Source organism: Hirundo rustica, chromosome 2 (genome assembly GCF_015227805.2).
Source record: "Hirundo rustica isolate bHirRus1 chromosome 2, bHirRus1.pri.v3, whole genome shotgun sequence".
NCBI lineage: Eukaryota > Metazoa > Chordata > Aves > Passeriformes > Hirundinidae > Hirundo > Hirundo rustica.
This window is the reverse complement of record NC_053451.1, coordinates 69,488,246-69,514,867: the sequence shown is the minus strand read 5'-3', so window position 1 is coordinate 69,514,867 and position 26,622 is coordinate 69,488,246. Positions and strand designations below refer to the sequence as shown.

Below are 26,622 nucleotides of genomic sequence, written 5' to 3'. Positions count from 1 at the left end.
GTAATGGGGAAGGGGGGCTCGTGCCCTGGGAGCTTCCCCTAGAACATGTGTCATGAGAACATGTTCCCATACCCCAGGAAGGACAATGACTTCTGGGAGTGAGACCAGAGGAGGCCACCAAGTTAGTCAGAGGGATGGGGCACCTCTCCCAGGACTAAGAGAATTGGGATTGTTCAGGCTAGAAAAGGCTTCAGGGTGACCTAATTGTGGCGTTCCAGTACCTGAAGAGAACTTACAGGAAAGATAGGACAAGATTATTTGCAAGGGCATGTAGTGACAGGAAAAGGAGGGACAGATTCAAATTGAAAGAGAGTTGGTTTAGATTAGATATCGAGTGATGAGGCACTGGAACAGGTTGTCCAGGGTTGTGGACGACACATCCCTGGGAGTGTTCAAGGCCAGGCTGGATGGATCTCTGAGCAACCTGGTCTGGTGAAAGGCGTCCCTGCCCATGGCACGGGGGTTGGACCAAGATGAGCTTTGAGGTCCCTTCTATCCCGAGCCATTCTATGATACTGTGATTCTGTAACTCCATAATTCTATGATTCTGTGATTCAGGGCAATTAATAGAATTAAAACAGACGTTTATTTAATCCGGCATGATGAAACCTGAGCACAGCATAGGTTTATCAGGGGAAAGGAGATCACCCTTGCTACCGCGTCGGCCTCCTCCTCCACAGGCACTGTGCCCGCGCTCCCCATGGCGCCGTGCTTCCCCCAGGAATGCCGTGCGCAGACTGAGACCTCCACGGATTCCCGGGCCACCTCCTCGGGGGGAGCAGCAGCAGAGCCGAGCCTTGAGGGGCCGCGGCTCCCGCCCGCCCTCCAGGGCAGCGCAGGCAGTGCGGGCGGAGGCTTGGCCTCGCCGGCTGCCGTAGCGGGGCTGGCGGGGGCCGGGGCCGGGGCCGCCCGCGGAACTTCCGTGCTGCTGGCGCCGGGCCGCGCCGCTCGGGGTCCGCCATGGCGCAGCACGGCCCCAGCGTCACGCTGTCCCTCACGCTGCCCATCACCTGCCACATCTGCCTGGGCAAGGTAAGGGCGCCGCCGCTTCCCGGCCGCCGCGGGCCGGGGCTGGCTGCGGGGAGCGGGGAGGTCCGGCCGGTGGCGGCAGCTCAGGGGCCCCGCCGCGGCTCGACGCTCTGACCCCCCCGGGGTTGTGTCTTGTGAGGCTCTGCGGCTCCGTGCGGGGAAGGAAGTTGGGCTGTGGGCCGTTCCCGGCAGTAGCCGAGGCTTGCTGGCAGCCTTGGGATGGTGGGAAGCGCGCGTTGTTCCGGCCGGAGCGTCCCGGGAGGTGTTGAATGGGCCTGGGGGGGCCCAGGTCGCTGAAACGCGAACCTCCAGGTGTTGAGGGTTGGGGGTTTTCTTCCGGTACCCACGGGATACTCATAAAATGCTCGGGGAGCATGTGTTTGAGCGTGGTGCTGTGTCGCGCAGGACAAGTGAAACAAAGAGGGGTTGTATAACCGAGTAGATTTAAAAAGTATTGAGCAAAACTTTAGCAGTCTGGAGAAAAAGTTTCCGTTTCCTCTCTCTAACCCTTTCTCAGTTCCTTTCTCTGCTCCCTCGGGAAGGAGAGGGCCCTTGCTAGTCTGTTCTTCTCTGAAAGCCCGAGAGCTAATTTCGTGGCTGTTATTAATTGCTTCTCAAATTCTTTGCTCATTCCTTACTACTCTTGGGTTTTTGTTTTGTTTTTGGGTTTTTTGTTGTTTGTTTGTTTGTTTGTTTTTTGGCGGGGGGGGTGTGTGTTTTGGTGGTTTATTGTGGGTTGGGGTTTTTTTCCCCTTGCTTTCTTTTCTTAAAGCACAACAATAATTACAAGGGGAGAAATAGCCTTTTATGTTTGTACTCTGGCATTTATTGTCTGGTTTGTTTCTACCTCACCTGGCCTTTACACCCAGACCTTCTCTGTTGGAGTGATGACAAAAGAGCAAACACATTAGAAGTGTGAAGTAGTTCCATAGCACTGGTAGTGAAAGTAGTCAGACATCTCCCTTTTCTCAAATCTCGTAATTCTAACAGTTTGTTACTTTTAGCAACCAACATTTACTCATGTCTTGGCTTTTTCTATGGAAGCCAAGCAAGACTTCCTGTCTGCTGTCCTGTTACTTTTCTTTTTCTGTCTAATGAAAATGGAGGAAAACTCAAGTGTACTATGTGATGCAGCGTGGATACCCTCCACTCCAGGAAAAGTAGAATGAACGACAAGAGGAGAGTGAAATCAAACTGACAAAGATATTTGCTATTTTAATCCATCCCTAGCTACTTTCTGATCCAAGCACTTAGCAGTTTGGTTAGGTATTCATTCATATCTTGCTATAAAGCCACTGGGTTATTCCAAGCCGCTATTTCATACTTTCGCTTCCTTTCTAGATGTTCCTGAGTTTGTACTGGAAAAGGCTTTCACACTCTTCCTTTCTCTCTTGCACTGAGATTAATACATTAACATTATATAAGTGAATCTATTGCTGATACATGTAATAAAGATATTTGAATAGTTTCATTTCTAGACATGTAAATCTGTTTAAATTTTGGCAAAGCTGACAGCTCTGAATGCCCTTTCTTTTTAATACACATCTTTGTCACTAGCTTGGAACTTCATTGAAAAACTTTCCCAGAACAAAAAACCATCTTCTCAGGATTAAGATTGGAAGAAGGAGTTTGTTTAGCCTGAATTAAGGAAAAAAACTTGTCAGTTTTTACCATATTTAGGGGGGAGCAGGGAATATCACAGAGGGTTGACATAATCTGATATTTCTGTGGTTTGTAGCATAAACTTCAGGTAGAAGGCGCTAAACTCAGAATGTATCTGTTGCTATCCCTGCAGAATTTGCAAAGGTCTAACTACAAGATGCAAACTATTCACTGTTCATAATGGTAAGAGGACAAAAAAGGAGATATTGCAGAGAAATTCTTTCAATGAGTTGGCCGCTCATTGTTTTTAATGAAGCTGAAACCTTGGGCAGCAGGGATATGTTAGCCCATTTTGTTAATGCGAACAGTGTCAGAAAGTATATTGGCAAGATGTGCAAATAACCGTTTACAGTAAGAATCAATTGCCTGGATTAATTTCATGTTTGTTATGTGAATATTCTTTTGGTACAGTCTGGGCTGTCTTCTGACATACCTGTATTTTTTAGTTAGATAGCAGATCAGAAGCCATCTGCCTCAAACTGTTAGGTTTACTTGTCCCAGGATGTCTGAAGGTCTCTCTTGTTGGTTTTGGTATGGACAGGTTGCTTGGGCTCAAGACACAGTCCTGTGTTGGTTGAAACAGCGTAGGTTGTCTGGGGATTGGTTCACTGGTGTATGTCTGATTTTCCATGTGCCTGCTCCTCTGTTAGTGCTGCTTGAAGGCCCAGAAGCGCCTTCAAAGTGAAATAGATGTGTACAGGATTGGATTTTGATCTGTGTAGGAATGACATTATGTTGGGGGGAAAAAATTAGGAAATTGCTCAGAATCACCTAGCTGATACAGCCTTCTGAAATAAACCATGGTCTGTCTAGACATTATAGTCAATGAATGAACTGGAACTGTGCTGTAATTCAAGTAAAATGCTTTTTTAGTAGTAGGTGTGTCCTGATCCCCCACCCCTTGGGTTTGTCACTGTCAGTGGGAAGGGCAGTGGCACCACCAGCCACTGTGTGACATTTCAGTAGCGGCTTTTGCTGTTCTGGTGTGCGTTGTTTTGTGTGGATCCTGAGCCAACTAAAGTGTAAAACCCCAGCCCTGAAATGAAACTTGTACAGGTGTGTAAATCAGAAGCATTGTACTCTGGAGAGTAATAAATGTGACTTACTATTTTGCTAGAGATATCAAGTAATCATTCACGTTCAAGAAGTGTGCTTCTGTGTCAGGTTTGGGGTAGCTGAGGGTCTCTTGCTCCCTGGGGGGAAAACCTGCACTCATGAAAAGCCTTTTCCTGTTTGGATTATTTTATGTTATTCTGCTCTGTATTGTATCATCACCATCCATATAACTATTCTTAGGCTGCTTCAGAGTAAGAAAGAAGTATGGCTAGAGAAAGTCTTTATTTTTTCCCCTGATAGCTGCAGGTGAGAACGCTCTTTTTCTTGTAACAGAAAGCAATAAGTAACAATATATTTTTAAATTAGGAATGATTGAAATTGTAATACTTAAATATTTCCAAAGCACTGGTGTGCTAATGCTTGCAATAATCGCAAAAAAAGCCTCCCTAATTAGAGGTGGAAGTTCAGTCTCTCTCTGTTCATGCCTTCAGTAACTTGAGTTTCTGTTTATGTCTAGATAATTATTTTGACTCCCAGAACTGTCATATTGGAGGTGTTAAAAATATTGAGAATCCTGTAAGGTAACAGAGGCAGAGAGAGTGAGTCGGAGGAGGTGGTGACAGATCTGGGCCTTAATTCATATCCATGAATATTTCGGTGGTAAAACACTTGAGTGTTAGCTTATGCCATGCTGATTGTATGGGTACAGTTGCTGCAGGACACGTCTGATCCATTGGCCTGGATCAATAACCTGCAAGTGGTTACTGACTGTCCTTTCCGGGTGCTTGCTTCTCTCTGCCAACATATTATTTTTCCTTTTTAGTTTGACTACTTTACTAATAGAATGAAAGAGGAATATCTTGAAGATGATGAGGAACTTCATTTAAAGATGAAGATTCTCTTGAACTTGGGTTTTAAGTGCAGTACAGTAGAATTTGATATATATTCTGACACTTCTGTGTCTAAAAGTAGATTTCTTGGAAGAAGACAGGAGTGGAGGAAAAACAAATAATTATTTGAAGACCCCCAACACAAATACTAATGTTAACAAGTAAGCAGTTTGAGAGTGTGTATTACAGTAAGCTGTAGCAAGCTGCAGTAAGGCATAAAGCCTTTTTCTTCTTCATCATATTTTGTCCCTCTATGCACATTTACTTTCAAACAGGGCTTGTAGTTAAATGACAAGAGAGAATAGTGCATTGTCATTAATATTTTCTAAAAGTTTGTTTACCCTGCTGTTTTGAAAGGGGAGGGAAAGCTTGAAAGAATCTGTGTCTGATTGGAATATTTAATCCTTCAGTTAGCTGCCCCATTCTTGGGTAATGACTTATTTAGTAGCAATGCATATCTAGCAGGAGACTTGAATTAGTGATTGCTGGTTCACATTTCAGCTCTGTGGTTTTGGCCCTGATCCTTTTAAAAGCTGATTTCCATGAAGCTGATTATCCTCAGGCTAAAGTTAATCTGTAACACTTTATGTTCCAATGATACCTCTTCCACAGTGAAGTGCTGGATGGTGCCGGTAGAGACCCCACCGTGCCTCTCTTTTGAAAATGCACCTACTTTGGTTGTGTTCTACTTTGAGAAGTGAATGCATTTTGCTGGAGGGTCTGGCCAAGAGTAGTTCTTGGAGGCTGTGAGGTGAAGGAAAGGTGCTGCTGTCTCGATAGTTATTAGTGAGCTCTTAGAAACAAGGACCTTAGTTCTGCAGAAATTATTACAGCTTTGATGCCTTCAATAAGTGGGAAATTTGGTGTTGTGAGTCAGGAGGCTGCTTCTAGGTAGCCCTGCGAAACAGCAGTGTAACTTTCTGCAAGGACAGACCTGCACTGAGAGAAGGAGTTGTATATTTTCGTATTTTGTTACTTGAAGGAGTTTTAAGGTATTCATAGAATCTGTCTGTTGTTTTTTTTTTTTTCTTTTTATTTCCTCTTTAATGCTTAAAGGTCCGTCACCCAGTTATCTGTGTGAACAACCATGTTTTCTGTTCCATTTGTATTGAAGTGTGGCTGAAGAACAATAATCAGTGCCCAGCTTGCAGGATTCCTATCACGCCTGAAAATCCCTGCAAGGAAATTATAGGTAAGGACAAGTTTAGGCTTTAAAATAACTTTCTGGTATTTACTGCTGAAGGAGATTGCTTTGAGTCCAGAGATGTCTGGGTATCTTTTCCTCTGTGTGTTTTTTGCCAGCATATAAGGAAGAATTAACTAAATCTTAAACCTTGTAGCTATTAGGGATGTTACTGGAAAGTTCCAGAGACGCTGTATATATTAATGGCGAGATTATCCAAACACAGTAAGTACCCAATGGCTCTAATGATTGTTTTTAAATCTTGGTTGTGGGGTGCCTTTAACTGAAAAAAATGCATTAAAAATGCATTCTCACCTATGGATTGCAACCTCTTTACCCAAGAGACCAGCATTTAGCTGAGAAATAGTATACTTCAATCCAGAATCTTGAATGAGTATATGGTATTTTTTACTTGTTGTTTATTTGTTTTGTTTTGTTCATCACTTCCTCCTTTTTTTTTTTTTTTAATTTTTAAGAAAATTAAAGTTAATTTTTAAGAAAATTTCTCTCAGCACAGAAATAAGACATAGCTACAGCAACTGCGTGAGGATCTTAACTTCACCAGAGATAGGAAATACTGCAGTCTTTATATGACATTAAATATCTGCTCTGTTATTTCATTCTAAGAGAAAAATTTATGTGAATAATCTCACTTTGAAAACTTACAGTAACCTCTACTAATTAAATGTTTGCTTGATAACCTGCCCCTTCCCTTCAGCCATTTTTATTAGTATGGTCTTAAATAACAGGATTCTGTTAAGGAAAAAAGTTGAAAAATGTAAAAGTTTTCTTCCTGCTGTGAATCAAGATTTTGACTTCTAAACATCACTAGTAGGTACTCAAGTTGAACCTGTTTTGAAAGTGAAAGGACTTTAAATCTTCCATGGTAGCCAGTTTGTCCAATATTAGCTGCATTTGTAGTTGATAATATGAAAAGTGGTATAAGGTGGATTACTAATACTGAGTTGACTGAAAAGGAAACAATATCAGTGTTTCTTTCATCCTGTTGTTGCTTTAGGAGGAACAAGTGAAAGTGATCCTGTATTTAGTCCAACAGTCAGAAAACACCTACGCAAAACAAGGCTGGAATTGCTCCACAAAGAATATGAGGTAAGGACATGGGGAGTGGTGTGACTTTCCAGATGAACTACAACATACAAGTGGTCCTTTTGCTTTGAGTCCTGATGGTTTTCATTTCAATAAAGGTGTATATTGTATCTACATGAAACTCAGTTGTATTAAAATGCCACCTTCTGACTAAGGTTACAAGAGACCATCTGCTGGTGCTTGAAGTGGTCCCACTGAAGTCACTGTAATAATCTTTCTAGACAACAGGTAGCCAAGTACGGCCAGTTCTTTAGTTTTGTGGAATTCCACCCCCAGGTGGTATGGGAACGTTTTCTTTATGCATATTTGGTGTAGGGAGCTTTTTGTTTTGTCTTCAATACAAACACAAACGTTTTCTGAAATAATTCCCTGTTGCTCAGAGAGACTAAATTCCTTCTTAAAGAATATTGCACACTATAACCTTCTGGCATAGGTTAATTTTTAGTGTTATTGTTTTCTGAAAGTGAGTAAATGCTTGAAAGTAGAGCTGAATGCTCCAATCTCCTGCTGGGAAAAATACACTCTGGGGAAGAAGATGAAAAGTGTTAATAAGGAATGTGCTTAGTTTGTTTTCCCAGCTGTTGTTTCCTCAGTAGCAGCAGTGTGAAGACATCACATATTTTTGAAGGAAACCTGTCATGGGGAGGAGCATGAGGGAGAGGAAATTGTCTCCCTCTATATGCTTAACTGGGGAAGTAAGAGCTATCTATTATGACAAGCTTGCCCATAGCTCAGGTTTAGTCTCTCTGAGAGAGAAGGAGTCAGGAAAAAGACACTTCCTGCCTTTCTGTTGAATCAACTCAAAATTCATACAGCTAGTCATAGCCAGAATTTTTTAAAAATTTCTTTTAAAAAATTGCTCAAATTAAAATAGTTGTTTCCATGCTAGGGCAGGGTTGGGCATGATTATTTGTGAAAGTATGCTTTGGATTTATGTAAGTGGTGTATATGGCCTCCTTAAGTAGTGTGACCATGAACAACTCATACACTTGAATTAGTAAACAGTGTAGTAGACATGTTTTCAGGATAAATTATTTCTTTTATCCCTTTAACAACAGACTTTGGAAGGTTTTTGCTTCCCTGTGGCTTCAGGCTGATACAGCTGAGAGCTTTGTTCTTTGCATTTTGAGAGTCTTCCCTAAGATGTTGCTGCTTTGGTGCAGCTGGAGGAGCATTTTCCAGGCAGTGTTCTGTCCATTTTGAATTTGGAGACTTTCAGCATCCCAAAAATGTGACGTTTCAGAATGAGATGAGAGAAACACTCGTAAATAACAGCAAATGAGTCAGCAGAGGACGACCTTAAGAACACTCTTGGTACAGGAAATCCTCCCACAGAGTGCCCTAATAATAGATTCATGTGGCTGAATGCTTTGAAGCTTTTGGTCTGCCTGACAGTTTGTTCAGGGCCCTTTATATAGTCAAGGGATTCCCTGTACTAAAACTTTCAGTGTGCAGGTTGATTAAAATCCTGCCTAAAGCACGGTACATAAGCATACTTAGATATATATGTAAGTGAAGGCATGCATCTGGGCTTGCTAGAACCCATGTTGCTAAAGTGCTGTGGGAACTTGCCAGTATTATTTAATTAATCTCACAAATTATTTTAATTCCTCTGAATTTCTGACACCTTTAGGATGAAATAGAATCCTTGCAAAAAGAAGTAGAAGATCTGAGAGGCAAAAACCTCAGTTTACAGACACAGCTGAAATCTCTTCTGGATCCTGCAGCATCAGCTTTGTCTTGCCAAAATGAGGAAACTAGCCAGTCAGCAACTGAAGCAAGTACCAGTGGCCCAGACACCCCAGAGGAATGGAGCAAAAAGCTGAAAACTGCCAGTGATATGTGTGAAAAACTGATGGATAATGCGGAAAAGCTAAGGGAGGTAATAAATGTAACAAACACATTTCTTTGGCTGTTTTGTAGTGTAACTGTTTTGTGATAGTTAAATGGGAGTAAGAGCTACCATGACCTTCAGATACTTCATAGATCTAGAAGAAGGAAGAAAAAAATTGAATTCCAGTGACTGTTGGTGTATCATAGTATTTCCATATAGCCCTTGCAAGTGTCAGATGTTATTGCTTGTTCTAGTGAGTCCTGTGTGTGACTCTTCTTCAACTCCTCTGTCACTCTGTGACTGGATAATTGGATTATAGTGGCACTTGTCGACAGTATTGATGACCAGATTTTTCAGGCTTGCAATAATCTATATAATATATCTATTTTGCAATATTCAGTGGGCGAAAACAGTACAGCTGGCTGAGGCAAATTTTGCACTGTTGCCCTCACTGCTAGCCGATATTTTTGGTGCAATTTGCTGAGACAGAGTAACTTGACCCTTTGACCAAAAATAGACAAGCTTCAGCATTTTATGACCAGAATATCTTTTACTGGAAACCTGCGGCCTTTTTATACATCTCGATGTAATATAAAAGTAAATCTGATACTGCAGAAGCAAGGATGAAGGAGATAGACATGTGAAAATACATCTAAATAAAAGTATCTTACAAAATATACCTGCAGGCATAAGTAAGATCACCTTAAACATTGAAGAAAAATGAAATTTCAGATTAATTTGAAATCAGGGTGAAAAAACCTGGACTTGTATTTATTCAAAATGCTGCCGTGATTTCTGCTATTAACAATACTGGGTTACTTCCTGCAAAACTGAAATATGGTACGTTTAGGGCTTTTTTTAAAAGTTTTTAAAATTAATAGTGTTCACACTTTTTCTGTGCCATAGACTTGGAGGCACACATTGTACTGTTCTGCCATTTTGTTAATAGGACACTTCTAGGACCCCAGGAGCTTCAGATTCACTTGTAGATGGCAAAAGAGGATTCAGTTTTTCAGTATAACTTTAGCCTTAGCAAGAAAAGAGGTTGAGGCATATGAAATATCTGAACTTGGTGAAAAGTTAGAAAATAATAGAGGCTTAGATAGGCTTTAGGGAAGAATTTTTAAACTGTTGTCATAGAATCATTCAGGTTGGAAAAGACCTTTAAGATAATTGAGTCCAACACTTTTTTCCCATCTGTTCCCTATTCAACAGCTGCTCAATTCCGTAAGTACCTAAAGTCAGTTAGCTCTGACAGACCTCGTCTCACTTGTCAGCATGCACTGCCCATCCTGATTCTGAACAGCAAGACCTCTTTCCCACACACACACTATCTGGAACCAGAAACTTTCTCATCCCTGAAAGTACCTGACCCAGGAGTTTCAACCAGACAGCACTTCCCAGTTAGACAAGATCCCTCAGCAAATGTGGTTGCCACCACTTTCATCTTCAAAACTAGACTGAATCAGGAAATAGCAACCACCTTTATCATTTAATGTTCTAGAGCAGACAAATACAGGAATGCCCAAAGTAGGCATTATTACTTTGAGTGGAGCCATAAAAGTTATGGGAGTGGTGAAACAACTCCATAAGACAAAGCCTAGACTAAGTACCCTCATTAAAAATGCAGTTATATGAACTCATTAATGTAGACATTGTGCTGCAAGTGGGGGTCCTTTGGAGATTGACTTGCAGGGTAGAGCACTTTCAGGAAGAAGAACATCAGAGGGGTTCAGTCCTGCCTTGCCATGTGCCACACGGATGCCTTGCCTATCAGTGCTACACAAGTAGCGAAGTTTTTTACTTGATTATGGAGCTGGGGGAGCTGTGTTTTTGGAAAGAGAGAGAGAATTTGGCCATGTTGTCAAATGGTTTGATGATTTTTTGGAACTGAGCCCTCCTGAATTCTCATTCATTGCTTTCAGGATAGTATTTTGTGCTTTTATTTTTTAAATACCGAGTAGTTGACACTCAGCCCAGGACTCACCCTTCCCTTCTTTGCCACAAGTCTCTATTATTTTTTCTGTCCTTAGGAATATTGAGGTGTTGGGGATGGGGGGGTGTTTGTTTATATTTTTCCGCACCATTTCTCCTCCCTCTCACCTGGAAAAGTTGATAGGAATATTTGTAAAAGCACTTAAAGTTCTCTGCCTCTCTTCTTGCACTGTTCGATGCTTCTGAAAAAGTACATTTCACTCCTGAGCCCAGCTGCATAGCTCTTTCTTCAGATGTAGCTCTAGATGATACTTTTATTATGCAATGGAAGCATTATTTGAGGCTATGAGTTACGAGTCCTGGGCTAGTGGTGCTGTTTTTAGCATAGGGAGATTGAGCAGACTCTAGGAAGTGCAAGGAGTATGTTCTGCTTGTTAGGATAGTGGCATTCATTGTTCTGAAATACGGTGGCAGGAAGACTTCTCTTTATATGAAGTGCCTTGTTAACAAGGGTGTCTGCTGAACTGAGAGGAAGGAATTGACCTCGATTCAAGGAGTAAGTAGGGTTGTGAATCTTATGATTATCTTAATCATAATGTCCTGGAAGAAAGTAAAGAAAGACTGCAAATAGCTTGTCATAATGGATTTACATCCACAGGATAACTATGCTTTAAAAACAAGCCAAAACCCCACAAAGTAATCTTGCTCTAATTTGGAATGGGGGAAGCTGTTCAACATTAGTTTTGCTGATACCTGCACATTGTAATGTTAATGTACTTAACGTATTTAGTCATGTGGAAAAAAAAAACATGGAATTGCCATTAGTACATCTCCTTAATGATTTTCTGTGCTAACTAACATAGCTGTGTTTATTTCCCTAGATAGGACACTTGCAATGTATTTTGGGAATATAAATAAAAAATGTCTGTTCACTATTCGGTTTTGCAAACCATTTCCCATGGTGATTTTTAAGTGGTGTCCCAGTCTGAAGGCTGTTTCCTGCCTGCACATTTCTAGTTCTGTCTCTTTAAAAAGGAGAAACAGCTTGTCCTATAAATATGAGAAGTCATTTCTGTTTCAGTGTATACTTATTTTTTTCCTTTTCTTTTCCTTAGGCAAATAAGAAACTGAGCATGGAAAACAATAGCCTTTTAAGAGAGAATTTGCGACTAAAAGCTGAAGTTGATAGTAGATCACCCCAAAAGTATGTGAATATTTTAAAAGCTACTATGTTTTATTTATAGACTGTTTAACTGTTGTAGGCCTGTTTAACCTAAAACTTAGGACTTAGGTGAAAAATGAAACTTATAAAATAGCAGCAAGCGGGTAAGAAATGCGACTTAGAGAACTGCAGCAAGTCCACCGCGAAGGAATATGTGTTCCTTTTGTTACGTGGCCACTATTGAAGTAGTGGATTCATTAGTGGAATTCTACAGTTAAGTTGTTATGTGGAAATTTCTGAATCTGGTATATGTTCAAAGTAGGTTTCTTACTAAGTGCAGATGTAATGGTTTGCTGTTTGTTTTTGTTTTGCTCTTCCTTTTGCTGCCTTCAAGGTTTATTTTGTGGGCTCCATGTCTAAGGAAGGTTCTTGATGGCTTTGTGTCTGTCAATCTGTAGAACTGAGCTTCTTCAGCATGAGAACATCATTCCCAGAACTGGCTTCGGTGTTTAATGCTCTGTTTTAAACAGTTAAAACACCAATGATGGTACCCTCAAAAAGCAAAAACTTTGCCATACTTGTTAGAGCTGTGTTCTAAAGTACCTCTTCTTGGGAGTACTTTATGTTGCCATATATTTTTAAAGTTCTTTTACTTTCTTTCATTAGTTTTCTACCTTTCTTCTCTCATTTGTTTAGATATTAAAAAGCTAATAGCAATGTTGGCCAAAGGTTTATACAGAGCTTTTGAGGAAGGGGTTTGGGAGGCACCTGGGTAATGTTAGAAGAAAGCTCTCTGGATTTTGTTCTAGTTCTGGCAACAAACCTGCTGAAAGATAAAAATTCATCCTTGTAGAAGAGCTTACTTGCCATGCTGCTTGTCATTAGAGAACAGGAAAGAAGATGCATGATCCTTGTAGGTATATGAAAGAACGTTCTACTGTGAACACCCCTAATAAGATAGATCCCTGTTTAAGGCTTTGGCAATGGCTTTTATGGCATGAAATATCTTTTCCCACAAGACTCAAGAGTGAATTGGCAAGGTTGACAAACTTAAAAACTAAATAGATATAACTAAATAAATAGTAGGAAAGAAGAGTTAGAAGAGACCAGATAATCTAAATTGATTTTTACTTTTCTGATATCGGGTAAATTCCCCACTGGAGACAATTTCTCTTTCTTCTAGTTTGTGCGTGCTTTACTGTGGTTGCCTAAAACAATAGCCTGCCACTTTCTGCTTTAGAAGCCCAGATACAGCCAAATGTTATTACAAACAGTGTCAGGGTCTGTCTTGCAGTCCAGATGCCCACTAGATTGGCCTGTCTATGTCCCTGCTATTTTTTTATTTTTATTATTTTTTAGTCTCCTGAACAAGTCCTCACATCCTGCCTATCGGGAATTATCTTTTGCCTGTGCTAACTCTAAAGCTGTGCATGGGATTTAGGGCATTAATTGAATCAGGCTTAAACTAGGCTAGGAGCAGTTGAAACACCTCAGGAGTTTGTATTTGTGTACTCTGATTCTGCGATCTTGAGTCTTGCCTTTCCTTTGAGTGCAGTGGTGTGCATTTAAGTACATGCAAGGAAGAACTTGTCCTGAAAGAAGCCGTTTAGCTCATTAAATTTAGCAATTTTGATTCGTCCAACCTATACCCATTCATTCCTCATCTTAAACATTGAATTTGTCCAGGTCTTCTAGATAATTATGACTTGAGGAAAAAAAGTATACTTGTGTTTATGTGGTTTTGCTGTGCACTCAGGGATCTCCAGCGTCTGGTTTTCTGAAGTCATAATGCTTAGAACTGGTACTAGACTACAAGTGAAGTCTTGGTAGCACTAACTAGAGCAGAAAAACTGTCTTCTGTCTTCTACAACATCTTATATCAATATTTTGCAATACCTTTTTAGTTGTTTCCTTTTATCTGACACTTCTAGCACAATGGCCAGTACCAGTTCTGCCAAATTGCTATTTAAAAAGTTACCTTCCTACCTCATTTTGCATTTGTGCTTTTAATGTCCCCTTTCAAAGTGTGAGAACTAGCCCATTTATTTGCTCTCTTCAGGTTGATGTTTTGATGCATGTCAAACTCCATTCTTTCAAATCCCAGGTACATCCTTTAGATGGTGAGAAGTCTCTCCTATCTTAATGCTGTTAGCAGAATTTTTAAATTAACTTCCATCTTTGTGGTCATTAGTCTGGTCAATATCCAGATCAGACCTAACATCAAGACATTTTTTAAATATTCTTTCATCTCTGATGGCAAACTTTGATAATATTTAAAAGGTCTTTCAGCTAAGCTTCACACTTTGAACAGGGCTTGCAATAAATGGGTTTTTTTAACTTGCCTAAAAAATCAGAATTGAGGGCATAAGCATCAGAGCCAAACAATGCACTAGAATTAAGTTTCTGTGAAAGTACATAGATTTGCCAGTGTAGTTGTTCCTGTGTGCTTTATTCAAAAGTTTTCATAAGGTAATTTTTGGAAAAGTTTCTGAGTAGATCTCTAATGTAATTAAAAATAGCTACTGAATTGGATTTTTGTAATTTAGTGTCACCACTGTTGTTTCATTTTTCATATATTCCTTAGCTTCAAATTCTCAGGTATGGACTCATGCTTAAACAAATAACTAAAGTAACTAAATAAAATTGGTATCAAAGTATTTTGTAAAGGTTTTGTCAGTATTCAGTCCCTGTATCCCAAATATAGTTCATTTTGTACATGATGACATTGGAGCTAAATATTAGCACAACATAAATTGGTTCAGTTGATTTTGCTTTACAGAAGAGGGAACACTAATGGCAGGTGAATGAATCCTTTGTTACACAGACTCTACCTCTTACATTACAGGGAAAAGTATAATTAGCCTTCTTCAGTGGTTAATAAAAAACTTTCCTTTTATCATAGACTTGGATTGTTTTTTCTTTGTTCTTATCCATTAAAACCTGTTGAAAAATGTCATGTATATCAATAAAATCGATGTTTCAGCCATGTCAGGAATTTTTATACATTTTTTAAACTGATGCTGCTGATTTGTTGATTAGCTTTTTATTTTTACCTCAAAACATTTTTGAGACTAGACCTTCACCAGAATACTGAACCATCAAATAGTTGGAACACAGGTCTGAAAGGCAAATGAGGGCAAATTTCTTGCTGTGATTCTTACCCAAGACCTGCATTAGTCCACTTCTCAGGCAAATCAGATCAATTTGTGGTTATTTGTTCTTTATTTACCTTTTGTCCTGATGAATTTTCAGCGACTTCCGCTTTCCCAATACAGAAACAAAAACAAAAACAAAACTTCTAAAACTTGAGTTTTGCTGGACAGTAAAGCCCTATTACTTCCAGCTCTACTTGAAATAGAAAACTGTTAGGTCTGTTGGCAGGGCACAATGGATCTAAAAGCATTTTTGGCAAAAGGATGTTTGTTTTTTACCTGAAAGCAAATAACTAGCGAGTCCATCTACTCCAGGGTATAGTGTATTTTATGAATGGTTAGATTTAAATCGGTTTGAACCGGACTTCTAGGCTTCCTAGGAGTCTTCTCCCTAAATATTTAATTACTTCTGCCAGTTAAAATCCCAGTCGGAAAACTATCTGTAACATGCATAAAATTGTTGCATTATCTCTTTTCTCTGGATTTGCAAGTTGTTTTATTGTTGCAGTTTAGGGAAGGAGGAGCAGTTCTTCAGTTTGACTGTTTGTCTTGTCTAGATTTGTGACTTCAGGTGCCCTGAAATCTAAACCTGTTGACCTTCTAGGTCATTCTTTGCAACATTTTTACCTAACTCAAGTATTTCTGCACAATACCAGACTATTAAATTCAGTCTGCATTTCACAGGACCTACAAATAGGCTTCTAAAAGCCTGTGTCCACGGTTCAAAGAGTAAGAACATTAGATGTCTTCCCTGATAGAAAACTGGGCTGCAGTCTCACATCTCTGCAAGTTTGCTGGTCCATAGGAGTGGCCATTTTCGAGCACTAGCTGCAGTGTGGCCTTAAAAGTAAAGTAGAGGAAAGTAGCATATAATAGTCTTCAAATGAACTCTGAGTTCTTGTGTCATAGCATTAAGTCCTGAGGGAGTGCCCACTTCAGGCATGAAGATCTAAACCTTGGGCAAATGGGTAAGGACATTCAGATCACACTCTGGTTTTGTGGGTTTTCCAGTAGTGGGTTGTTTGGGGTGTTTTTAGGTAGTTCTGAAGTAATTATTTTCAGCTTTTGCTGTTTGCTGACCCTGATGATAATCTGCCTTTCTTACATGGAAAATCAGTAATGAGTCACTGATAGATTTTAAAATGCTTGGAGAGGCTTCACATTATTTGTCTAAATTCAGCCAATTCCCTACGTGAAAGTGGAAGCTCACTTCAAAGAATGTACCTGATTTGTCTGTTCCCAGTGGACAGTATGTCTTGACTTTTTGTGGGTTTTGGGGTTTTTTTTGCTTGCTAGGAATAGGCCCTCATCTGGCAGTAATGGGTTTTTTTTAGTTCTGTTGTCTATGCAAATATGACACACTTTTAAGACAGTTCTATAAAACCTGGAATGTTGCCGAGATGTTTCTGCAGATCACCTTTCATAGGTGATATAGAGGGGAATTTCAGAACTGGTGCAGCTGGTACATGATATCACCAAAGAACTGTAGAAACCAGTCTTTCAACTCGTTTGTTCTTGAATTTCCAACCTTTCTTCCCATCTAACTGCAGAAGCCAAGAGAAAATGTGTATCTAAATGATGGGACTGGGTTTGGTGGTATGCTCTGGCTTTGCCTTTATCTCACACTGTAATAAATCCTGAGTGTCCCTTGTAATTTTGCACTTTTCACGCTTTTGTTTCCTTTGGAGGATGGATCATGCTCATGCATCCTGAACTGCAGGGTGTTCTTCAGCCTGTGCCATCAGCTGATTGGAATTGGAGAGTCAATTTCCATGGCACCCTTGCAGCCTCAGTCTTTGGAAAGTGGTTATACAAGAAAACTGTTGCAGCTGCTTGCTATCCAGAAAGAGAAGAGTTTGGATGAGGTTATGTGGTTTTAAACTCACTCTAGGGCTCAACCAGACAGATGTGCTGCAGTTAGTAGTCACTAATGTGTAAAATAAAATCCTAAAGTTGAATTTGCAGAACCAATAGGTAAGAAGAGAAGGAAGAAATGACTGAAACATTTGTTCTTCAACTTCCCAAACAGTTTCTAAATGGACTTCTTCAGAAGTTGTCGTGGTTTAACCCCAGGCAGCAACTAAGCCCCACATAGCCTCTCACTCACTCCCCTCTTGGGGTAGAGAAGCAGAGAAGTAAAAGTGAAAAAACACATGGGTTGAGATAAAGACAGTTAAGTAGAGAAAGAAAAGCTGTGCACAAGCAAAGCAAACCAAGGAATTCATTCACCACTTCCAAAAGACAGGTGTTCAGATATCTCCAGGAAAGTGGGTCTCCATCTGAGCCTAACAGTGACTTCAGGAAACAAACATGGTCACTCAGAATATCCTACCTTTACTTGTTCTTTTCCCAGCTTTTTATTCTGAGCATAATGAGTTAATGGTCCGGAATATGCCTTTGGTGTGTTGGCATCAGCTGCCTCAGCTGTGTCCCTCCCCAGCTTCTTGTGTACCCCCAGCCTCCTCGCTGGTGGGTTGAGAGGCAGAAGATGCCTTGACTCTCTTGTAAGAACTAAGCAGGAGCAACTAAAAAATCCTTGTGTTATCAGCATTGTTTCCATCCCAAATCTAAAACATAATCCCATAGTAGCCTGCTGTGAAGAAAAGTAACTGTATCCCAGATAAAAGCAGGAATAGAGTACTCAAACATAACTGAGGGAGCAGTTGTGGAATAATGCAGAGGAGAGTGACTCCAGCAGTGTTAGTTCTTCTTGCTCGCTGTAGGTGAGAGATGACTGCAGCTTTCTGACTGGTGTCAAGTTAGAATCATGATGGGACAAGAAAAGGGACTCTGACTGAGGAAAGGTTCTGAAATACGAGCTTGAAATGTTTGTATAGACATCCAATGTCACTTCAGACACTGTAACATATCCACTACATGTTCCTGGGACTGGTATCTGTGATACAGAGTATCCTTCCAGAGTGATACCTGGGGGCCAGCAGTCATGTAAAAGACTTTAGGTGATCTAAAATATTGTTCTGTATCTGTGTTGTAGGATCCAAATCCCACCTGAAATGTGTTCCTGTTCACTTTATGAGTGATAATTTGTTTTTCTGGGCTTGCAGTTTTCTTTGCAAAGGATGTACTTGAAATGCAGTGAGATCCAAAGTCGTAGTTTCAGTGATTCAACTAAAGAACAAGACCCTAACACACCAAAGTATGTCCATGTGTGAGGATGTGGCTTTCCTTTTGGTATATGTGTGCTCTTTGCCACATGAATACTAAATACTTCTACTGAAGAATTCATCACCTTGTTACCAAGTGTGAAATAATTCAAATACTTAAGGAAATATAATTTATCTAGATTGTCAGGTGAAATTTAAATTTATTTTCATGTAACTATATTGTGCATTCTGTTTTTATTATCATAAGACCATAATTTTTTTGCTATAGCATGGCTTACTGTATATCTGAAGGGAAAAAAGAAGAAATCTCTTATGAGTGGTTTGGTTCAGGGAGATGGGGAAGGTTCTAGGTTTTTTTAACCAAAATATGAATGTTTTCAAACTCTCTTCTGACTTGCTAGATCACTCACTAAAGCACCTATATCTGCAGTAATTGGCTGTCTTAAAATCTATCCTTGAAAATTCGGGAAATAAATGTGTGCAAGTCTTAAAGCAGAACAGAAAGCAACTACTGTTTTAATCCTTAAGTGCAGAAGTAACTTTGTAGGCAGCTTATCATATGTTACATTTCTGAAAACCAAAATTCCCGAGCACATCCCTCTGCAACAATTAACATATTAGTGATGCTATTTGCCTTTGAACAACATACTGTATTTTTTAACCTGAGGACACTTGTTATAAAAGTTACACTTGAGAATACAGTGCTTCCTCATAAGGAAATCTCAGGCTGTCACTAATGCTATTTGCATTAAATAAACATATTACACCATTCTTCCATTAAAAAGGAATTACCAGGTATGCATATAAATGTAAACATGTTTTAATTTTTATGTCAGCGTGTCTGTTACAGGAGACTCCAGAAAATCTTGCTTGTTTTACAAAAACAATTTTTCCCTTTCTCTCTCTCGGCCCATTCAGCTAAATTGTATTTTGCATCATCTTTCTATCTTTTATTAAGGAATATAGGGTTTGCTTCTGTAAGACTGTGTGAATAAGTCTGTTAGAGAAAGGCAAAATAAATACTTTTGGATCACCTTAGGAAATGGGAAAGCTCTTGCTTGGGCTCTGCTTTGCTACAGTGACTCCTTCTGTATCTTAAACCAAAATCTGTGTTCCTTTAACTGAAGAAGGAAATAAGCCAAAATGTGTTGTATATAAGGATGCTTATTTCATGTAATCCCCTTCCCCTGAAAATATAATGGAAACATTCTTCAGCTGTGACTCTGCTTTTACCTAGTTTTTTCATAGAGGAGAGAGAAAGTTGTCTGTGTCTTTCTTCCTATTTCCCTCTTGTGTACAGCTAGAAATGGACCAATTCCTATAAGGAGTTGGGAAAACTTGTTTTCCAGAGAGTAAGCAAATGAAAAATGGTCTGTCTTCTTTTTTTATGAAGGTGTAGAAAATTGGGTAGAGGTACTATGGAGGTGAAGGGGCTCTTACCTCCATCGAGTTGCAATCCAGCCAGCTTCTTTCGGGGAAAAAAGAAAACTTACTAAATATAAAACTTCTACATTGCCATTTTTTGTCTACAGGGAAGTAAGTGGCACACACCAAAACTGTGTGAAGCTTAGGCTGATCTGGTTTAAAAAGTGGTCTGCCAGCTGTGACAGAAGTGACTTAGACTGTTGTGTTAATCTTATCCATCACTGAACCATCTACACCATAGTCTTCAGAGTTCTTTAAATATGCAGAGCAGTTGAACACTGAAATACATCAGTAGATCTGGTCGCACCTGACCAATTTTGGGGGGTTTGTGATAGCCCTTATTGCCTTCCCCAGCTGTCCAGTTAATTGTATTGCAGTTGTTAGCATACAGCAGCTTCCTGCTGCTTCGGGTTCACGACTTGAAGAAGCAGAATATGGTTTGATTGTTTGCTGGAAGTGCATGCATGGATCCCTGGCTGTTTTGCCAGCATAGTTAGTTGCAGGCCACAGATATACCACCTTCAGATTTCACTGATCCAAGGGTTGCAGTGGGAGCATTTTGTGAAGAGGTGAGCTGATGGAATGGGAAAAATGGAGTGTAAATTCAGTGGTCCTCTGAGGGAGGGACAGGCAGACAAACAAAGAAAAATGTAGAAATTTCAGGCAGTGTTTGTGCTGGAAAAGTAAATAAAAACCTGTGCTGTAACATGGAGCTGCAAGATGGAAAACGGAAATTCAGTGTAAGCCCACACACAGAATTGTTCTTTCTTTGTGATGTAAAACCTTATTTGTGAGAGTTGTAGGGTGGCTGCAGGTCCTTCCCTCCTTTCTAATAATATCAGAACTTCAATTGTTTTTTCTTTCTGTAAATTGAAAGCCTTGGATGGAGCAGGGAATTCCCTAGTGCTCACCTGTCAGTGACAGGTTAGAATTAGTCAGGGCATATAGCTGAAACCTTCTCCTGTCCTCTGGGGAAGGTCAGTCTTGAAAGCTGGTGGAGGATGAGGGGAAGGCAAGTCTGTATCTTGGCAGTTGAAAATGCGCTTCAGCTGGAAACCCCGAGAGCACACAACTTTCACAAACCACAAGCAGCAGGTTTTTGTATTAGAACAAAGGTAGAAATCAGATTGTTCTGGTTGTAAAGCTCAGAAAAACAAGTAACTCAAAGTGGATATACCATCCAGAGGATGGGTGAGGAAAAGCTGTATATCTAACAGGAACATAATTGAAATAGTCTATATAAGTATTTAAACCACCTCAAAGGACTAATGCAATTTCAGCATTTCATATCAGCATTTTGTTTTTGACAAGGTGACATTGTGAAAGAAATGTATTGTAAAACACTGCTGTACTGTAGGAAAATGATTGAATGTAAATATTTCAAGATGTGGACCACTGTTCAAATGTTATCATAAATCTTTGCCATTGTTTTAGGGGATAATTCTTCATGCATATTTGAGTTGAAATGATAGAACCAGCCCCTGGAAGGGTAATCTGCTTGTTATTGCCTTGCTACCATTAATACCTTAATTTTGTCTTTTCATGTATCACCTCCACCTGTATGTTATTTGTGATGATCTCAGTTTTTGATTTTTTTTTTCATAACTAGCAGAGAGAAGTTCTGACTTTCGTTTTCAAATTAACAGAGTGTTGAATGGCTTTGTTCTGTCTTGAAATGAGCTTGCAGACCTTCACAAGAATGTCCTTTTCCGGCTTAATTTTTTCTTTCTTTTTTACTGATTGCAGGTTTGGTAGGTTTACAGTAGCTGCACTTCATTCCAAAGTGGAACAAAGTGAACGCGAAATGAACCGTCTGAAAAAGGCACTGGAAAGAAGTGATAAATACATAGAAGAAATAGAGAGTCAGCTTTTACAGCTGAAAAAGGCAGGCAAAGGAAGCCAGACAGTGAGTGCTGTTAGTGAGAGAGTGCTTTCCACAGATGGTGAAGGAGGTGAGAGCAGTGAAGATATAACACATCTGAAAACCCAAGCTGAGGAGAAAAAGGCTTTGAATACCAGTCAAAGTCCTGACAGTCTTGAGCAGCTGACAAGTGGTGGAACTTGTTTAAGCTCTTCCAGTCAAGACTGCCTGAATAGCTCAAATACCCAGTGTGCCCCAAAGAAAGAACTGTTTCCAGGATGTCACAGGGTTCTCCTGGATGAAAATAGTACGAATATGGATGCCTGCATAGAAGACCAGTGGAATAAAATTGCGGAATGTACCCCATACAAAGATGAAGAACTTTATGATCTTCCACCACCGTGCACTTCTTTTCTGTCACTCAGTCGGCTTCAACTGAACACTCCTGATGGAAAAGAAAATGCAAGAAAACCATCAACATTCCTGAGAAAACTGAAATTTGAGGAGTTTCATGACACTTCAGATGATTGCAGCAAAGATTCTTCCGAGCACAGCACAAGCAGCTGCAATAGAGAAAAGAAGCTGAACTGTTTTACTTCAGGAAAATCAGGGGTTTGGGGCACCTGCCCAACAAATTTTGCTGAGAACTTAGATTTTGATGGATCAGAGCAAAATTCAGTGGCTGGTCAGTCAGATGAGACAACAGCAAAGTCCAGTGATAAAACAAGTTCTTGCTTACCTAAGAGGTTGCATACACTCTGCTTTTCCGAAATGAACCGCACAAGAACTTCCAGCGAGGCCTCTATGGATGCTGCCTACCTCGATAAAATTTCTGAGTTGGACTCAATGATGTCCGAGTCAGACAACAGCAAGAGTCCGTGCTATAATTTCAAATCCTCTGATCTTGATGGTTCTTCAAAGTCAACAGAGTGCGCTAAACTTCTGAATGGAACAGAGAAGAGTCTGGAAGAGATGAATGAGGAGCAGAGTATGAAGTGTCCAGAGACAAGCGATCTGGTAGCTGACAGAACGGGCTGGAAACCTGCTATGTTTTCCAACCTCTCCCCATCTGACGTAGATATGAATGACCACTTTCCACTGTTTACAGGCCAAAATGTAGTTGCTAATGATGACAAACCTCCAAACTCATTATTTCAAAGGGACTTTTCCCCAAATGTACTGTTCAGTAACTCACAAAGGTTGTTTGAGGAACAGAAGTTCAGTTCTTGTTTTTTAAAGATGTCATCTGATCTGCAAAGTCAGATTAATCCTCCTTGGGTGTCTTCCTTTACAACAGAAAGGAAAAATAAAAATGTCAGTCAGTCAACCAAGAGGAAAATTCAAAACAGTCTTTCCAGTGCTAGTCCATCAAAAACCACCAAAAACTGATTCTGCTTGGAAATCAAATGAGACTCAAAGTTGTAAACCTGCAAATGTTTAATATTTACAGGTGAACTTAATTTTTAATGACTTCCATGCAATCTGATCCTGTCATTTTCGACTGTGTGAAAACTGAACATTTGCCTGCCCATTGCAAGCTCTTTCCCAAGGAGGAACCATTCCAGATTCTTTTCTTTGACTGGGTATTTTATTTACCTGGGGTCTTGGGAGATTTTGATCTCTTTAAGTTTTCAGATTATGTGCTCTTCCAATTGTGAGCACAGCTAATGGCTCCTTGACAGTTCTAAGTGGACTTGTCAAATTAGTCATTTCTGTAAGAATTTGTTTTAAAGGTTACATTTCCCACTCCTAAAGATTACATTTTGTGCATGTAAGGCAGCTACTGGCCGTATATCCTATGGATTCATGAAATTGCTATAATTTAATGTCAGTTTTGCCATAAACCTTGCCTCCCTTCCAGAGGAAATGTTCCTGCTTAGACTGTTTTGTAGACTGTTTCACTATACTGTACTGTACTGAAACTATTGCTTTGAGTGGGTGTAAGGTAGCAGCCCCTTTCTTTTCAGGGTCACAGCACTTCAGTTAGAAACATCACCTTTAACACTGCAATTATGGCTTGTCTCTTTTTGAAATTAAGCACAATTTTTTAATTTAGTTCCCAAAAATCATTATTATTCTAAATGTGTTTAGTATGCCTGTATAGACCATAAAAATGGGTTTGTATGCTAATGATTTGTTTACCTAATGTGCACTGAACATCTTACATTAATACTGTACCATTTTACATTAATACTGCATGCTTTTCTATGTGAATTGAATAAAACATGTTATAAGCACTGTAATCCTTGATGTTGCCTCAAATATTGAATTAGCAAAAAAAAAAAAAAAAAAAAAAAAAAAAAGGAAACTTCTTTTTCCTAACTTGGAAAATACATTTCTAAGTTTTGTGAAGCATAAACCTTAGCTTATTCACCAAAAAAAAAAAAAAAATCTCCCTTCCTCCTCCTCGTTAGACATCGTACCATTCCAGTGTCAGCATCAATACAGTTGATGGAAATGGCTTTCGGCCTCTCTGGAGGTGACTCTTCCATAAAGTATTGCATAGGTCAACATAATGTGATGGCCTGCTACAGGCAGGAGACCTAATTAAGCAGCAGAGCAAAATTGGTTTCTTTGCATTATTGTGTTTTAAGTTTTTTTAAGGCCATATTTAATTACAAGATGCAGGGTTTTTTTCTTTCTGTGTAGGCTCTGATGGCATTTCTTAGAAACAGACATCCTTGCTTCATCAATACCTGTGATATGAAAAATCCATACAGTGCCTTTTGTCCCTGTGGAAAGAGTGATAGCCACTTGGAAAATTTCAATGGACTGGCTCATCTTGTAGAGTTATGTTCTGTAAGCTGTTTGAACAAGAACTACACTTCCCATGGTAGTGTGAGCATGCATTTGTGCAGTTGATGTGGGACTTTGCATTCTGAACTGGGAATTTTCTTTTTTGAGCTTTACTGAAAAATCGTCATTCAAGCCATACATGCAAGACTGCTTCATGGTGACAGGATGGCATTGTGCTTGCATATACTGCTTTCACCTGAGTTTTTAGTCTTCACAGAAAAATCTAGTTGTTTAATTTTAATACATTTTTCAGAAATTAAGGCACTCTCAAAATGGTCTGGAACTTGATTTGTCAAGTTTTACTAAAAGTCAAAAAAAATGCTGCCTTGCTTCAACTCTTTGGGAGAAGAGACATGCACTTTTTTAAAATATCCCGTGTTGCAGAGCAATCGCAAACACATAGTAAGTGCATAGTATGTTGTGGGTTTGTTTTGTTGTGGCATGGGGGGAGTGAATTTATGGGCTTCATTTTATACTCTGATTTTTGATGTTTCACTTTCAGTTACAGAGGCATGAATACAACTGCTGTCATGCCTGAAATCAAGCTAGAATAAAGGAGTTTTTTTCATGGTACTCATCCTTTGAGCAGGAACACCTCATACAGGCTTGCTTTGCAATACAGATGTTTTGACCATACATGTCTTGCCGTTTGAATGGATAGAAGAGCCAAGCCTAAAGTTAAAAAGATTGCATTCCGCTTGGCTTAAAATTTGGTAGTGTGATCAATGCAACATCAACTCCAAAATTTCAACTATATGTAATGGCTGAGGTTTCTTCAGGTATAAATTTCTCAGCCATACATGGGGTTTCAGTTCTCCAGGCTGTGTTCTGTTGATGCCTTGCTTGCCTTAATCTCCTTCTGTACTTGATAAAATGGCCTAAACTAGAGCTCATTGCTGTTAATTTGTTATGGTAGTTACCTAGTTATGTAGTAATGTAGAACTGGAATACACAAGATCTACAACTTTACTATTAGAATTTTTATTAAGACAATAGACATTTCCAAGTGATGTACAGATGAGATCTATGATGTCTAATGATATTTAATAGCTCATAAATTTTTTACTTCATATTGTAATACCTACTGTACTAAATACAAGGCAATTTGCAGATTTTAACACATGAGAATGCTCTCCAAGACTGTAAGTAGCTCAGGAAAGTGGGTTTGCTATCAGCCTAAGTTTGTTGTTAGTGAAATCTTTTGGGTTATTTGTAAGGGAGGGAGTGCCAAGGTCAAGTTTTTACTTAGTTATCCTTTTTTTACCTACACAAAGTCTGGCAAGTGACCTGCTTATCCACCATTCCCTTTAGGCCTTGTGAGAGTCCATTTCTGCTTGGTATTGCTTCCTCAGGTAAGGGGCTACCAGAATAGCTCTGCCTACAAGCACCAGATACTGACTTGGGCTGTGTTTGGTTTTAAATGTGTTTTATTGTCTCTTCTTGAAGAACCTTTCAAAATGGGGCAGAGGGACAATGCAGTTTCTATACACAGTACCAGGTATGCTAACTTGGTCTCTCATCCTTCAACCTTCTTCATTTCTCACCTGTTTCCCTCACCCAATAATGCCCTTTCAAGGCAGTTTGAACTGAGTCTGATCCTAATTCTTGCACAACATCCAAGACATGCCTCTGACTCCCAGCAACTATAGGCTTAAAATACAGTCCTTACATGCCTCTTTTGTGCTGTGGTTATGGTTAAAGTTTTGCAAACGACGCTCCTTCCTTGCTACTTTTTGGCATAAGGGCGTTCCCATGTAAATGGACTGAAGCTTCTACGCTTCTCCCTTTCCCGGTTTGGACCAGGGCAAAGCAGCTCTGAGGTAACTCAGTATGGGGTTCGTGGTTATTCCAAGGATTGCTCCTCTGGCTACTCATCCAGGTCCAGCCCTTCCTGCGCCTTGATCCCTCGCAGCAGTCCTCTACTGCTGTGACAGAGCCGCCTGCGTGTCAGGCCTGGCCTAAAGGGGAGGCCTGGCTATCCTGCCTCGTGACCCAGCACTGAGTTAGTTACTGCCTCAGTGTCCTCAGCCCTAACTGGAAAAGCCATCTTCATTAGCTGAAGGGTGGAGGGAAAAGCGCAGCTGGCATAGGGGAAAGCTTGTGTGTGCTTTGACAGCTGTGAGTGTGGTGAGAGAGTGAAACTGGGATGTAGAACAAATGAAGGTGCGTATTCCTGGGTTTTTCAGCTTTTCTCAGTCGAAAAGCATTATCTCCTCACTGAAGCTCTTACAGGATGGTTTTCAGGGAAGGTAAGAAGACAATTAGCCAAGCTATTTGTACATAATGCTCATGGGGCCATCGGGTGCCCATTCCAAGCCAGCCTGAAGTGCGGAGGGAACCCAGGGACAGGATGAGAAGAGTCCCTGTCCCTTTCCAGAATCGTTTTCCCCTTGGCAGTATGCCTG

General features: G+C 40.0%; 1 protein-coding gene across 1 annotated transcript; it reads left to right on the top strand.

Annotated features, from left to right (window-relative positions):
• Positions 1–916: 916 nt before the first annotated feature.
• OBI1 (ORC ubiquitin ligase 1) lies at positions 917–23,664 on the top strand. Its single transcript, XM_040056902.1, has 6 exons — positions 917–1,032; positions 5,694–5,829; positions 6,839–6,930; positions 8,561–8,809; positions 11,812–11,900; positions 21,307–23,664. Exons 1-6 carry the CDS (start codon positions 961–963, stop codon positions 22,808–22,810), a joined length of 2,142 nt encoding a protein of 713 aa, XP_039912836.1. The 5' UTR covers positions 917–960; the 3' UTR covers positions 22,811–23,664.
• The last annotated feature ends 2,958 nt before the right edge of the window (positions 23,665–26,622 follow it).

What these genes read in the sequence shown, in the direction of transcription:
- OBI1 (XM_040056902.1), top strand. Translation starts at nt 961, where the DNA reads ATGGCGCAGCACGGCCCCAGCGTCACGCTGTCCCTCACGCTGCCCATC. An exon ending in GCCACATCTGCCTGGGCAAG is followed by an intron (nt 1,033 to 5,693) that starts GTAAGGGCGCCG and finishes TAATGCTTAAAG; the next exon opens with GTCCGTCACCCAGTTATCTG. An exon ending in GATAGTAGATCACCCCAAAA is followed by an intron (nt 11,901 to 21,306) that starts GTATGTGAATAT and finishes TACTGATTGCAG; the next exon opens with GTTTGGTAGGTTTACAGTAG.